The following is a 15,377-nucleotide window of genomic DNA, read 5'->3' on the forward strand; positions in this document are numbered from 1 at the left end:
ATTGAAAGTTAAGGTGACCAAGAGAACAACTGACCATATAGCGTGGACTATGCAGTTGAATACCCTGTGAATACTGCTATGTTCATACTCAAGTGCAGCTAAGGCTATTCTCAAGCATACCTCTTCCAGATGAACTCAAGATATTCTCTGACATTTTGCAGTCTTTGTATAGAATTATTACGCTACGAAATGAAGCACAGTTTTTATGGGTACCAGCTCATGTGGGCATTCAAGAGAATTAAACAGTAGACCATCTTGCCAAAACTTAATCAAAAGCTCATCACATTGAGTTGGCAATACTAATAAATAAGGCAGAAATCAAATCTTTCATTTGAAACAAACTTAAGACAGAGATCTAGGATAGCTAAAGAAACCTAAAGGACAGGCGTTTGTATCAGATCCAGCAAGAAGTTGGAGAAAGAAGTTCACTGGGGAAAAGTAGAGAAGAAGAGTGTCTGATTAGTAGGATTAGACTGGGATATACTAAATTAAATTCATCTATATACCCCTGATTAGAAAGCATCCAAGCGGAACATGTGATGTCTGCAATCAAATGGAGTGAGGCTCGTGTCAGACAGTTATTAGGAACGATCTGCAACGTAAAGGGATTAAACACATGGACCATAAAAAAATATTTCAAACAGTTCTGGAAATTGGGTACAAAGCATGTATCCGTCTCTCTACAAAACACCGGAGTGATAACAAAAACATAAGAACAATGCGACGCGACAGTTGGTGGCGATAACGCTCCGCCCTGTCGCAATCCCCCAGTTAAGAAGAAGAAGAAGACGTCAGCGCGGTCCACACGTCTTTCAGCAACGTGACGTCATCACGCACCGTTTCCAAACAATGCTCAGGAAAAAGCCACGTTGACGATCCAGACTGGAGTGTAGTCCACAATTTCAGGCAGAATAAAGCAGGGATTTCATTGTTAGACGCTCTGGTTCTCCCCGCTGCTGACTTCAAATCAGAGCAGACATGTCGTCACCGCCGAAAGAGAAAGTCGAAACCAAAGGAGGACATCTCCCTGCAGGTAGAGCTCCTTGGGCTGCTGTGTTGTTTTTTTCCAAAGCTTCTTATAAACCCGGAGGCCTTTGCTTCTGCAGTCTCAAACTGAAAATCACATGATGTTTAATACTTATGCAATCACGAGCCACACTTGCAGATGCCTGCGACTGACGACGTTTTATTAGTGTTCCAGATTGTGTGCAGTGTAATCTGCCATTGTTTGTCAATTTCCCCACTTCCTGATTGGCGTGAGATCTTGCAACATCATCTAACCTGGTGGTATTGTATTGTATAGTTTTGAATTGGTGGTCAACGTGAAGGATTTCGTTACAATGATGCCGTTATTGCTGCTGGATGACGGTGACGTGGAGGTCATAGGCTCCAGTCTTGTTGATGTAAGCAGAGGAAAAACAGATAAGGTGTACGTGGACATGAGCAGTGTGGCAGGGAACTGGGCCTCAGCAGCTGCAGCACTGATAGCACAGTAAGATAAAACATGCACCTTATACCCTACCTGTTATTAGTGGGGAGGCCCACAGCACATACAGACGGCAGTGTGTCAGTTTTTAACAAACATACTGGTTCATGTACATGTATGGGCACTAATTTCTTTAACCAGGCCAAGAGGTCAAGATCAGCAACAGAACAGCGGTCCTGCAGCTGCTAAGAATCCAGGAGTCTTGCTCAATGACACTTAGGCAGGATGGCTGCTTGCCAACACCGCCTTTTTAATCTTTGTCTTTCTGATGAGGGACAGACTTCTAACCTACTGTGCAACCTAAAATGTGATTATGGCCAATTTAAACAATATAGAGGACATACATTTTCCTTAAGTCCCTAACATTGCCAATAAAGTGAAAACTTGTTTTTTTATCTAACTATCCAAACACAATTTGGCTCAAGGTTTTTTTTGGTTTAATATCAGTATCTGGTATCTTTTTATTTTCTCACTGTTTGAATTAGCTGTTTATACAGACCACATTTGTGAGCTCTTAAACAAATTGTCTTATTTCACCTGTGTGTACCTGTGTGTACGTGTGTGTGTTGCAGTAAAGGCAGGAGGAATGAGGATAGTCCAGAAGCACCAGGCCACTGCTGCTCCAGAACCACCGCAGAAAGATGACGACGAGGAGGAGTACGTCAGCACCAGGTACCACACCCACTCAGTCATGAACGGGCCTACCGGGCACAGGCCCAGGGACCTTTGCTCAAGAGCCAAGGTCCCTGTGCCAGAGCCTCTGTTTGAAGTGAATGTTAATAGTTGTTGTTGGAAAATCAATCAAACGACCACAAAGAGACTACAAAGATATAGAATATGACTACAAAACGACTTCAAAGAGAGGCAAAACTAATACAAAGATGCAGAGAGATGTAAATTGCCACAGAGATCCAAAACAACAAAGAGACCCAAAAATGACCTCAGAGAGATAAAAAATGGATACAGCGGAAACGTCTGCGTCATTTATAGTCAAGTGTCTTATTCTTATGTAGGAGAGGTGGGGGGACATTGTCCCATAATCCGTCCACGTACTCAACAAAGACGGACACAAGCAGCTACATACATTTACAGCAGAAGTAAGGCTGGTTCTGTGCGCTCTACACAGTTAGATTGAGAGACTGTACGATGTACGACTCTGTGGTGATTTGTAAGTTGGTGATCACACAAATACACACACCATGCAAATTGTCAAATAAGCAATTTAGGTGCTTCCAATTTTCTATGAGGTTGTACTGTAGGCAGTTTTGCAGCAGACTTGTTGTGTTGCCAGCTAATTCGGTAAACAACATAATTACTGCATAATTACAGCATTAACTTGAGCAGCCCATTCAGCAGTCACTATTGTTTGCTATAAGCAGCCTTGGTTTGCATGTTTTACATCACGCTGGCTAAATTTCCGAGCGACAATAATTGTTCTGCTTCCATATTAGCGTGTTCGGCTTTTACTGCTTGAATGCATTGTTTGCACTGAGGTCACTACATTCAGCGATGGGGGTGGTACAAGGTATGTGCGTGCGTGCGTGCGTGTGCATATGCACGTGCTTCTATACCCACATATGTCTGCTACATATTCATGAGAGCCCGTCAGCTATGTGTGTATCAGTACAGGTGGCATATTCACACCGCATATCAGTTTGTGTGTGTGTTAATGAAAGGCGATAAATGAGAACTGACAAGCACTGCACAGCAGTGAGCAGAGTTCAAGAACATTGGCAACTGTCAAGAAATTTTGTCCTCATGTACTTTATACACGCAACCACACACACACACTAAATTATATATTGCATGTTCTTCATCAGGGGGTTTCTTTTGCTTCCATTTTCTTTGTGCCAGGATGAGTGGCAATAACAGAGCATTAAATTGGGAAGTGAGGTCAAGTAGATGAGCACAAACACAACATACAAGGTTGGCCAAATCTTTCAGGGGTAAAGGCCTTTTTGAGAAAGAGAGAACACTCCACACTACAAGAGAAATGCAGAAGACTGTCCTTCATTTCAGTTAGACCACCATTCCAGCCTGTTAAATATGCACTTCCTCATTGTGCTGTGTTGTTTGAGAGGAAATTGAGTCATACTGTATATTTTTGAGACTTAAATTTGGGCTGCAAATAACAAGCATTTTGATTCTGAAGGAATTTGAATGAATGAAAATGAATAATTTTCTCAGTTAAACATTTAGTCAAAAAAAGTCTTGTTTTATCTGACAAACAGTCAAAATGCAATGACAATGATATGAAACAGAGAAACAAGGTAAAACCTGAAATGTGAAAAGATGGACCCAGAGACCAATGCCTGAAATTATTGTCAAAATAGTAGCTACTACATTTTCTCAACTCTAAATTAAAGTACTTGATTATTAGAAAACTAACCTATAATCACCAATGCAGTGAAGACATCAGATAGCATTTCTGCACAAATCTGCATTCAGATGTCAAAGAACTGACTCTGTCAGAGAAATTATTGTATCATTTCCTTTTATTACTTGCATTGCAGTCTTCCTTAAAAACGTGATGAATGTGTTATATTGCACTGCTAGGGGAATGTCTGCTTTGGTAATCACAGGTTGCTTTAGTATTTATGTCACCTTTTCCCAAATATTTCCTTTCTAGAGCTTGCAGTCAAAAAAGAGGAGTCATTACTTGGCCTGTGAAAATGAATTAGACGAATAGTGCATTTTAATCACTGAGGAAAACCATTTAAAATCAGCCTCGAGCTTGATAAACTCCTCTTGGCCTGACTGTGTAAAGGCAGGTGTACCTACCGTTCTGTGAAATGTTTATCTTTAACTATAAATTACCTGTCCGCGCATCCAAAAAGAGATGCTTAGTAAGTGCACTCCATCAGTAAATACAGTCAGTGAAACTCTCTCACTCGCACACACTCTGTCTGTCCCTCTCTGTGTCACGCTGATGGACGTCTAGCAGGTGGCCACTGGGTAAATTTTGCATTAGTAGCAGCCAGTGGAGCGTTGTAGTCAGGGGAACACCTGCCGTGCCCAATCTAGCCGAGATGGACAGATGGGGCAAAGGGAGAGAGATAGGTGGCCAGGATTATTGTGAGGAAGAGAGGGTAGGTTTATTATGGTGTGGAAAGTGAAGGATGCCGTGGCGATATGAAGATGCGGAAGAGAAAGGTTTTACTCAGGGGTGAGATACAGGCAAGAAAGACAGGCATAAGCCAGAGCAAACTGGTGATCCAGCAGACGCTTCATGCCCAGTAACTTTTAGGTAAATGTGTTTTTTATGTGCATCAGGAATAAATCTAGTGTTTGTTCTTCTGTATTAAAATGTGATGTTCCGTCAGTGAAGCAGGAGAGAGGGAGGCATAGCAAAGGAGGTAAACAGGTGGCTGTTTCTTCACTTAAAAATGTTGCTTGTTATTAGTGAATACATGGTTTATGAACTGCTCATACATCGTTTTTGAGGAGACTATCGGCTAAATGTGTAACAAAAAAAAAAAAAAAACATGCTTCTCAAGGTGATCATAGGCCTCGTGTCAGTTGCACTGTCACCTCTCCTACATATTTTATGTAGGTGGTGGATGTTCCAGAGCTACAGAAAAAGAACGGGTGGTGCTGTGTGTACGCTTGACTTAATCACTGCACACATACACCATAAGTAGGAACAGTGGTGAAATGTGCAGTAAGCTGACAGCTCATGGTGAAAAGTTGAGAGGAGAGAGAGAGAGAAGTGGTGGTGGTGGTGGTGGTGGAGGGTGGGGTGGGCGGGGGGAGAAACAGGCAACAGGCATCAGTTTCTATGGCAACCACCACCTCGCCCACAGCAACAAACTTCCTTCTCTACTGAAGCAGAGAAAGAGAGTGGGGTGGCAGTGGTGGTGAGGTGTAGCTTTAGCGCTAAAGACAGAGAAGGAAACATTGTACAAATGCAGTAACACACATTTTCACCCTTAGTTATTAGCTAAAATCTGCACTCTGTATCTCCCTTTCTCTTTTTCTCCCTCATTCTCCTCCTCCTTGTTTCTAACTGTTCCCCTCTCCTGGCTAAAAAGAGACTCCTCCTCAGGAGTCTGTACAGCTTTCTACTGCCCTCTGCAGGCATCCTCCTCCCAATCACACCAAACACAGCAGGGGTCTTTGTGGCTTGGTTTCTCTGTGTGTGCGCCCTTCTCTGTGTATCTCTTTCTATTTTTCCACAGATGAAGCGTCAGTAGCAAAATCTTATGGTTAAGGCTTTTGTGTGGTGTCTTGATAGATTAAGGTATCGGGGCCTGTTGTAGTGCGTGATTAAAAAGTCTTAAATTGAGTGTCTGTCGTCTGTTTATCAGGCATGACTAAAAGCTGGCATTTCTATCTGTTTAGCAGCAATGTTTGATTACACTGTTTTTTTTTTTGTTTTTAACTGTCAATCAGGTGAAAAGCTTACTCTCTCGTCTTGCTTTTCTTTTTTTCTTTTTTTCTTTCTTTTTTTTTTACACTTTTGAAGATGCTTGTTAGCTGCCTGTCTCTCTGACAGGCTTACACCCCTCACTCTTGTCTGTCAAGTCGTGTATTATCTGTCTTCCCTCCTGTCTCTCTGGCCTTCATGTGCAAATCTAGCTTCAAACTGGCAAAGTTAGATGCTAACATGCTTCAAATGCAAAACTGACTTTTTCCTTCGTCCATGGTTTTGTTTTATACCGCCCCTCCATTTGCAGTCTGTTTTCAATATTTCAGGATTTATCACAGTGGAGATTCAGTAGAATAGAAACACGTGACAACCCAGCTTGATGTGAATACCAGCCCACGCTGTCTCAGTATGTGAATTTATATATAACTGAGCGTGCTTTTTCACCTCAACCCAACTGTGTCGCACCTCACTGTAGCTTCAATTGAAACTGAAGCAACTATTGTACATATGTGTGGCATGTCTTTGCGACATGGTGTAAATTAGGTATGAAATTTTTATGTGAAATATAGATATTTTATAGATACAGAGGTAGCTTACAGCTAGAAGGACCTGTTAGAACAAATGAGGAAATCTAGTATGCTATAATGCTAGCATGTTAATTTTTCAGTTAACTATTGTCTGTGTAATGAAAGCAGATACTTCAGCTATGCAGGATGTCACTCAGCAAGATGTTTAAAATGAAAGTTTAGCCTAAGTTCTTGCACACAAGCATTTTTTTTAGTTTTCTTCATCAGGCACTTGCCATATGCACATTTATTATCCATGTGTTCCTCAGTTAACCATAAAATATTTAAAACTTTTGATCCAAATGTTTGATCCAAAGCAGAAACCTAGCAAGACTGCCTCACAGATAGCAGAGAATTACTTTGAATGAGGACCAGTGGCTCTAATGTGGTATATTTCAGTTAATCGACTTGCTAATTAAGCGACTCTCAAACCTGCATTTTGACAAGCTAGCTTTGCTAGTCTGGAATAATAAGCGAAATTCAACAAATCCAAGCATTAATTCAATAACAAGGTGTAGATATTCTCATTAAGATAAATAGAGGGCTGTTCAGTGCCAAGATGTTGATTGCAGAGATGGAAGCTAACCAGATGTGCTGAGAATCCATCACTGTTAATTGATTGTGATTTAAAAAGTTGTGCTTGATCATTAAATGTTAAAAGGAAGTAGCAGATGTTTCAAATGTTATGTTTTCTCAAGTTCTTCGATTCTGACTGCTGTTGCATTTAGGCTGTTAATGAGGTAAGCCATAAGTTGGACATGCTTGCTGCTATAGCTAATGTCTTTGAGTAGAGTTTTGAAGGTGGCTACTATAACTGTACTCTTTTGCCGGGGGGGTGACGTCGCCATAAAATTAGACGGCGCTCGTTTGTCATGTCAAGGTCGATACTTACCTCAGGTCCTGCATTCCTCCTCCTCATCTTTTTCTCTGCCTCCATTCCCTTCCCTTTCTCTGTGTCTGAGGTGAGTGCTCACCTCCTTCTCTCCTCCATCCTCTTCTTCTCTCCTCTAACAGTCTATTATTATATAGGTATTTATTCTCTCCTACCCTCCCTGCACTCTCACCTCCCCTTTCCAGTCCTCCACCTCCTCTATCTGCCATAACCTGCCTTTTACCCCTTCATCCCCCTCTAATTTTTCCTCTCCTTTTCTCCTCCTTCCCAAATCCTTTCCTCCTCATTAGCTCTCTTTTCCTCTCATAGCTTCAGCTTTCTGCCACCTCCCTCCCTCCCTCTCTCTTCTCATGCTTTCCATCCCGAAAGCTGTGAGCCCCAGTGTTTGGCCAGGATGAATGGGAGCTATTTAAGCTGCTGGCAGGTCCTTTTGGTGTGTGTGTGTGTGTGAGTGTGTGTGTGTTGCCAGAGAGAGTAAGTGTGTGGGTGTTACGTGTTTTGACAACTCTGGATGTTACAATTTTGGCACAGTGTCACTTGGAGGTTTTAAAGTGGCCAGATAGGTAACATTTGTAAGTGTTGTCATACTGTATAAAGCTGCTCACAATTTGATTAAATGATGCCACAGAATAAAGCACTGGACACACTCTGCTTACTAAATGGTATATTGTTATGAATTCTTCAAAAATATGTCTCTCTCTTTTTGTCTTATTCTCCTTTTTTAGTCCACCAAAGGTCCCCATGATTGTATCTGGAGTGGTTACAAAGGTAAGACACACACACCCTCTCAGGCACAGACATACAGAGACCACCAGTAGTGTTAAAATAAGCATTATGAGGTGGTTTCAATGTGGGACATGAGCTCTACAGGGATGTGTAGAGGCTTAGTGCAGAGAAAGAGAAAGAAAGACAGAAAAGGGGAAAGCAAGGCAGAGGAGGTGAGGAGAAGAAAATGAAGAGAAATGCAGAGGTAAATGTGAGAAAGCAAAGAAGGGCGAGGATCACTCATCTGCAGTGTTGGGCAAGTTACTAGATAATTATTACTCCTTGAAAAAGTAACAATATTACTTTACTTATTTCTGGTTAATAAAAGTTAAAAACAAGTTTCTTGTTACGTTCTATATTACTTTCAATCCCCCCCCCCCCCCCAAAAAAAACAACAACTTTTGAAGTAATATTATAAAATTGAACATAAGTAAGTTGTAAGTTTTACAAAGGTAGTCAGACATTTTAGGATTCATTCAGGCTATTCAGCAGTGAGTGCGTGCGTGCGTTGTTGCGTGCGTGCGTGCGTGCGTGCGTGTCCTTCAGTCCCTGGATGGATCCGTTTCCTGCCTGTCAGACCAGGTAGATTGTTTGCGGAAGATTGCGGTGATATCAGCAAGGTGGCAGGCATCCCATTTATCCCCCGATCCTCTCTAGCCTTCCCGTTCGCCCCCTATCACTGCCATCAAACCCAGAGGCTAGCACTGCACAAAGCCTCAGAAAAGCCTTTTAGGAGCTAAGTGAAACACTTGTCTGTGTGTGTGTGTGTGTGTGCACCCGCGCAGTTTGTGGCCTGTTGGGGTTTTATTTTAATGTAAAAAAAAGAAGACATTTCCTGGCTACGTATATTTTTCCCTTTCCTTGCCTTTTGTGTTGTGAAAATTATTTGTCCCAAGTTACTGAAGGTGAGCGTCTAGGATGATGGTTAGAGAGAGAGAGATCATTTTGGTATTATACACAGACAGATTAATAAAAGAATTGTTGAAAAGTATATCTCAACAGGTCAGCTTTTGCATGCAAGACAGAGAATATGCATATTGGGTGAGACAGTTCTGCTTTAGACTAAATTTGCTATTCTTTATTCAATATCTAATGAAACATTATGTTAATTTGAACCATTCAAAACATTCTTGAGCCATTATCTTCTTGAGCCACATGGATGTAAAAAAAAAAAAACTTAGTTTCATTTCTTCCATTTTAACATGTTCTCATTCTGAAACATTCTTTAAAGTATTAAAAGGAGGAAAATTAGACTAGGGAAAAGTAGCAAATATCACATTATTTCCCCGAATGGGTTTTTTACCTGTGTATTAAAATGGTGAAAATGAGGCAGGAAACATGCCATGCCAATCACCATGATTTCTATTCACAGTAACACAGTTAATTTGTTGCTTTCCCTCCCATACCTCTGCTTCAGTCGGCGAAAGATAGGAGAGACAGAAGCTTTGAGCTTCAGAAGAAAGACGAAGGGCAATTGGAGGTCAAATCAATCCACATCCCATGCACTTAGCTGTGGAATTGGCTTTAAATGAAAGAAATACACACACTGTAAATGTTTTGTGCCCACATACACACACATGTAGAGAAAGTAGTGCACATACTGTACAAAACCAGCACACACATACAGTGAGGATTAGGGTCAAGCGATGATGGGTTGGGCGAATGAAATTCAGCAAGAGGTTCAGATAGACAGGAGGGTGTGTGTGTGTGCGTGCGTGTTGGTAGAGCGTTAATTAAATTGGTTTTATAAGTTTATCCATATAGACGTTCTTAGAAATCAAAATTTGAGGGAAACTTGTATTTGTTTTTTATATATATATATATATGATGGAATAGTAACATCCACATATAGCAACATCTGGAATGATAAGTCCGCATCAGCGGCAAACAACAAATAAATGCTTAAATCCAGTATTTTAGATAAAAGAATTTTAGATGAAAAAAACTTCAGTATGAATTCATAATCATGCATGCAGCAATGTAATGTGTGCTTTTCAAAAACGCTGTCTTTAAGCAACTGGTTTCCCAGCTTTAAACAAGCTCACCACCACCCTCACTGTGCTGTATGTAAAACCTGTAAAGCTGATGATACACGGAGCAACTTTTAGAGCAATGGTGCTGGGCAATGTTACCCATGAGTAAAGATTACTACTTTAATCCCCCACCGTTCCACCACCCCCACAGAATTATGGTGATGACCAAAAGCCAGTTTGGCACTAACGAGTGAAGAACAGGGGAGTTAGGAAGCGGTATAAGGAAGAAACAAAAACATGTTGGCAGGTAAAGATAAAACGAAAGAAGGGAGGAAATCCAGGCATGATTGAGGTCTTTGATGAAAGTCTGCCTTTCTTTTTTGAATAATCAAATACCTGCTTTGATCCGATTTAGACATGAGGCTGTTTATGGGCATTTTTCTTGGAAAAAGAGATTGAGGTTGCAGAGCATATGAGTAGGGACAGATGAGTGCTCCATACGCTATCCTTCACACACTTTCCTCATCGTTATTATGATTACCAGAGGGAAAGGATTTAAAAATAGAACACGAAGGGCACACACATTATATCACATACACACTTTCACACTTGAATATTACTGTTCACAGTACAGTTTTTACTTTTAATTTAGCTGATGCTTTTATCCAAAGCAACTTACAATTGCTATATGTCAGAGGTTGGACACCTCTGGAGCAACTAGGGTTTAAGTGTCTTGCTCAGGGACACATTGGTGGATGTAACAGGGTGAATCAAACCCAGGTCTCTCAGGCCAAAGGCATGTGTCTTATGCACTGCCCCATCACCATCACTACTTACATTAGTCGCAGTACTCTTATTTTGTCTTTAGTGTCTAACTTAATGGAAAACAACCACATCACTATGCTACTATTTAATAGCTAACTTCAGTTGGATAGATATTTGCTCTACTGTATGTTGCAATGGGAGGTATGCAACAGATAAGATGCAGCAGAGCTTATGGGCCATCTGAAAGTATTGCTTCATTCATGAGTTTCCCAGCTGACAAATATAAGATGAAAAGTTTTAGTGGTTTGAGCACCCAGTTGTACAACAGTGAAGCGGAACTAGCATATTGAGCACGACTACCAATGAGGTGCGTGCTTCATGTGCAGTTGGACACGCAGGAACACCAGCTGTTCTGTCTGTATACTTTTGGTGATGGTAAAATACTTTAAAACTCCAAAAGGGGATGTTCTTGTAGACATTTTAAGCATTTCATATTGGCCATCAAGAATAAAGTACTCCATCACAATCGAACAGTTGTTCATTTCCCTCTCAAGTCATCTCTAGTAATAGTTCCAAAGTGAGTTGTTTTGGCACCAAATTTGATCTTGTTTATCCGGAAAATATGCATGAACTGAATTTTCTCCTTAAACAACTATTGTATGACTGTGTTCTATTCAGGGTGATAAGGACTTCACCCCTGCAGCTGCGCAGGTGGCCCACCAGAAGCCACAGCCTTGTGTCCCCAAGCTGCCCTCTGTCCAGCACATCAACCAGCACATCCACCAGCCCCGCAAGTGAGCCAAGCCGCAAGCTTCAATGGCTATGCTAACTCCACCGGCCGGCCTTCCCAACAGAACACATAGGATGAAGATGTTTCCCCACCAGGCACAGATCTCTAAAAAAAATCAAAGAGTAGTTTTCAGCCTGTTGCTTTACATGTATGAGGAATTTATCTGCAACAGACACCCAATGCCAATACAGCCATTGTAGAAGTCCCGCTTTCTTCTCTTTTGACATTTGTATAGTCTTAAGGTGGTATAAGTGGGTGGAAGGTCTTCTAAAATGGCTATGATTTGAGGATTAAACATTAATAGATAAACTGATCTGAGTCTGTGGGGGGAACTCTCACCCCAGCGACATGTTGACCCAAGCCACATCACAACCACAACCAGCCAATCACAGCAACCTACCAATCAGGCCAACTTAAAAACCAGTCACCTCACAGTGATGAGCCCTAAGCTCCAGCCTTCTACCTATGACCTTCACAGACCAAAAGAACAAATCATGAGGTGCAGACCAGTTTCCGATTATCTGCCTCCAATTTAAACGTTTAAATATATTCAAACAAGACAAGAAACTAGGCATTTTCAATGTGTAATAGATGCGCAGTAAGGGGAACCAGTAAGATGCAAAACACTACCCATTACTCCTAGGAGCTACTTAATGCATGTCGTTCATGTCATGACTGTGGATAGCTAGCTATGGTTATATACTTATATAGCTTTTGGGCCACAGCAAAACCAGTTTCCTCCTGCCTTTTATTTACCAGAGAAGAGTCTTGCTGATCTCAGATCTGCTCTCCCTTTTTACCTGCCTTCTTGGAGTTGTAACAATGTCTGTCCTTTCCTGGCAATGTAAACTAACTTTAATGCAAACTCACCCTGCCTCACAGTAAAAGTTTGCCAGCAGTGCCTCGTTGCTTAGACTTCGAGTTATTTAGTCTCATTTGGCTCACATCGATTTACATTTTATCTGCCGCACGCCGGAGTCAACAGGAATGGAAATCACAAAATCTAAAGAAAGCCATTTACTGTGAAGCAGCTGCGGGATGCTTTGTGTTTACGTTAACATTACCCTGAACATCACAAGTGGGTAATATACTCTATTACAAGTTGAACAATGCAGTTCAGAGATGCGGATCAGAAAATAGTGAGGCTCCTAACTGTGAGATGAAGGTAACAAGACGATTTCAACATTCCATAGAAAATATGTCAACCATGTGACGGTTTGTCAGTGTGCAAGGATATCTGCAGGTATGGCTGCGTTGTGTATCAGAAATCTGTACCAGCCCACAAAATCCAGGTCTGCGTTTCCTTGGAAATGATAACATATCAGCACACACAAACACAAACCACCCTCTTCCTTAATCACCTATCTCCTTACACTCAAGTGTTGGTTGCAAAACTAATGTTCAGGTTTCCATGAAAGAAAGAAATTTATCTTGCCAAGAAGGAATGATTTCCTGTGTTAATTTAATTAAGTTTAAAAGAGTTTATTTTTGTTCTTCTCGGTTCAGTTTGCTTGAGTAAATTGTTCAAATTGTACAAATCTTTAGTCATTGAGTGGACGAAGGTGTTAGGTGTGGTTGTCATAGTAAATAAAGATATAGACTATCTTGAAAATGCCCTTTTCGGCTTGTCTGTATTTAAATTAAACGGGTGATGACTGGAAAACTTCATGTTGAGAGAAAAAAAAAATAGATTACCTCCTACTGGAGAATGTGAATGATATGGTTCTAATGTGTTGTACTTTGTAAAAGTTCAAACTAGTCCTACTTGGATGGATTGTAACCTGCACCTCACCTGAAGTGTTTGAGCGTACCATGGTGAATTAGCACCCTGCACTGAGGGATTAGGGCTCAGGTGGTGTTTTGAAATGAAGAAGCATCTCTCCAAGAGCTGTCTGCCCCCCTCCCCCACTTCAGCTCACACACAAACAAATACACAGTGTGCACCAGGTGTTAGTGCATGTAATCCATCTTCACACAAGCATCTGCAACCAGGTGTTCTGTCACTTTATGTTAGCCCATTAAACCAGCCAGTGTGGGGCTTAGTTGGTAGGAGCCTCCGTCAGCATGCTGAAGCACCCTATTAAAGCAGACATGATCTCCCTGCATCTCCCTGGCTGTATATAGTTCTCTCAATGTGGCAGACCTCTCATCCCCTGCCATGCCCTATTTGACTGGACGAACAGAGCAAGGGTGAGACACTGCAAAAAATCTATCAAACTGCCCTACTCAGGAATCTTTGGTTGTGTAAGTATGTGTAAGTAATTCCACAGTGAAGTAACTATGACCACCCATACAGGAGAAGCCGCCGGTCGTGGTACTGCAAAAGTGCTGAAATACGTATCGAATTGTGTGTCTTTGTTCTTTTTTTATATATAGATAAAGAATGGTCTATTAAATATTAAAGGTGTGTAGGGGGGGATATCCAAAATGGCCAGCTTCCAGCAAACATGTCAGCAGGCAAAGGAAGTCATCTGTCTTTGTCCAAAACATGCTTTTTTTAGTTTTCCTTCCAGCACCATAAAAACAATCAAGGTTACACCAAGTCCTTCTCATTTAGGCACTGTATTACGTTAGCCTTGAGTATACACGACCAGCTGGCCATGTGGTCCTCAGGAACATTCAAACTGGCTTCAGCTAGTTTAGACTGGTCATTTCTGTGTCACAGCCACCTTGAAAACCTTCCACTGATGCTGCGGTTTACTCAGTCAACAGGCAACACTGAGAGGAAAAGGTATTTCGGTCATTTATGTCCGGGCCTTTTGGGTTGTGGTCATGGTCATTTTGAGATGGCAGCAAGGCTACAATGAAAAAACATCACAACATAGCATGAACAGGACTCCTCAAACAGCACCTTGACACAATTTAATGTTAAACCAAACTATTTTTTGCAGTGTTACTGCTGACAACAGATAAGGTAACGCAGGACCTGTTTTTTTTTTTTTTTTTCTTTTAAATCAAGCTCAATCTTATCAAAACTCCTGAGAAACTTTTTTTGTGTGTATTCAAGTGCTGCTCTTTGCCAAGTTTTCCTCGCTTTTTACCAGTGAGGGCATCGCCACTTGAAGTTCATTTTCAGTTCACACATTGTAGATCATTCTGATGCTGATTTAATTGTGAGATATTTTCATTTATTCATACTTTTCAGAAATGGAATTCATTAAGAGGGACCTACTTTATGCTTGATTGCATCACATTTCAAAGAATACTAAAAAGAAATAAAAATTATATAGCTCTTACACTTTGAGTGCTGGAATAGATTACATTTAGTTCTTGCTAGAAAAAATATAGAGAAAGTCTTTGGGACCATAGGGATCTTATTATCATGTATTATTTGGAAATAAAGCCTCACATGTGGTTCACTAGCCAGCCAGGAATTAAATCATTCGATAAATAAATATATATATGTGTGTGTGTGTGTGTGTGTGTGTGTGTATACAGCCACACAGATATTGCTTTGCCTTAATTATTGCTTATTGTATGGCATATATAGTACATTTTTTAAGATAATTCATATTATAATTAAGATTTGACAAGTATATGTAGTGAAAATGTAATAACTGCCACATGATGCAATATTACATCTTAATCTAAAATTGTAAAACATCATCATTGCTGCTTGTTATTATTTAAGGAATGTAACAATAATGCAATACTTCAGTTGTTACATTATACATGATTTCATTATTAGGCATTATTAACATTAATTAAAAATGATGGTATTATTAATACTTCATAATGTCATAATTTTGTGCAGGGAGTATATAAAAGAAG

The 15,377-nt window shown here is 40.7% G+C and overlaps 1 protein-coding gene across 1 annotated transcript; it reads left to right on the plus strand.

Annotated features, from left to right (window-relative positions):
• The first annotated feature begins 822 nt into the window (after positions 1-822).
• Positions 823-13,222, plus strand: LOC119908304 (death-associated protein). The gene is made up of 4 exons (XM_038726020.1): positions 823-1,033; positions 2,059-2,158; positions 8,039-8,081; positions 11,495-13,222. The coding sequence occupies exons 1-4, from the start codon at positions 979-981 to the stop codon at positions 11,612-11,614; spliced, it is 318 nt and encodes a 105-aa protein (XP_038581948.1). The 5' UTR covers positions 823-978; the 3' UTR covers positions 11,615-13,222.
• Positions 13,223-15,377: the final 2,155 nt, after the last annotated feature.

The sequence above is a fragment of the Micropterus salmoides genome, unplaced genomic scaffold, assembly GCF_014851395.1.
Source record: "Micropterus salmoides isolate LMB-PRFRI ecotype aquatic unplaced genomic scaffold, ASM1485139v1 Ms_hic_scaffold_1, whole genome shotgun sequence".
NCBI lineage: Eukaryota > Metazoa > Chordata > Actinopteri > Centrarchiformes > Centrarchidae > Micropterus > Micropterus salmoides.

What these genes read in the sequence shown, in the direction of transcription:
- LOC119908304 (XM_038726020.1), top strand. Translation starts at nt 979, where the DNA reads ATGTCGTCACCGCCGAAAGAGAAAGTCGAAACCAAAGGAGGACATCTC. An exon ending in AGGAGGACATCTCCCTGCAG is followed by an intron (nt 1,034 to 2,058) that starts GTAGAGCTCCTT and finishes TGTGTGTTGCAG; the next exon opens with TAAAGGCAGGAGGAATGAGG. An exon ending in TATCTGGAGTGGTTACAAAG is followed by an intron (nt 8,082 to 11,494) that starts GTAAGACACACA and finishes TGTTCTATTCAG; the next exon opens with GGTGATAAGGACTTCACCCC.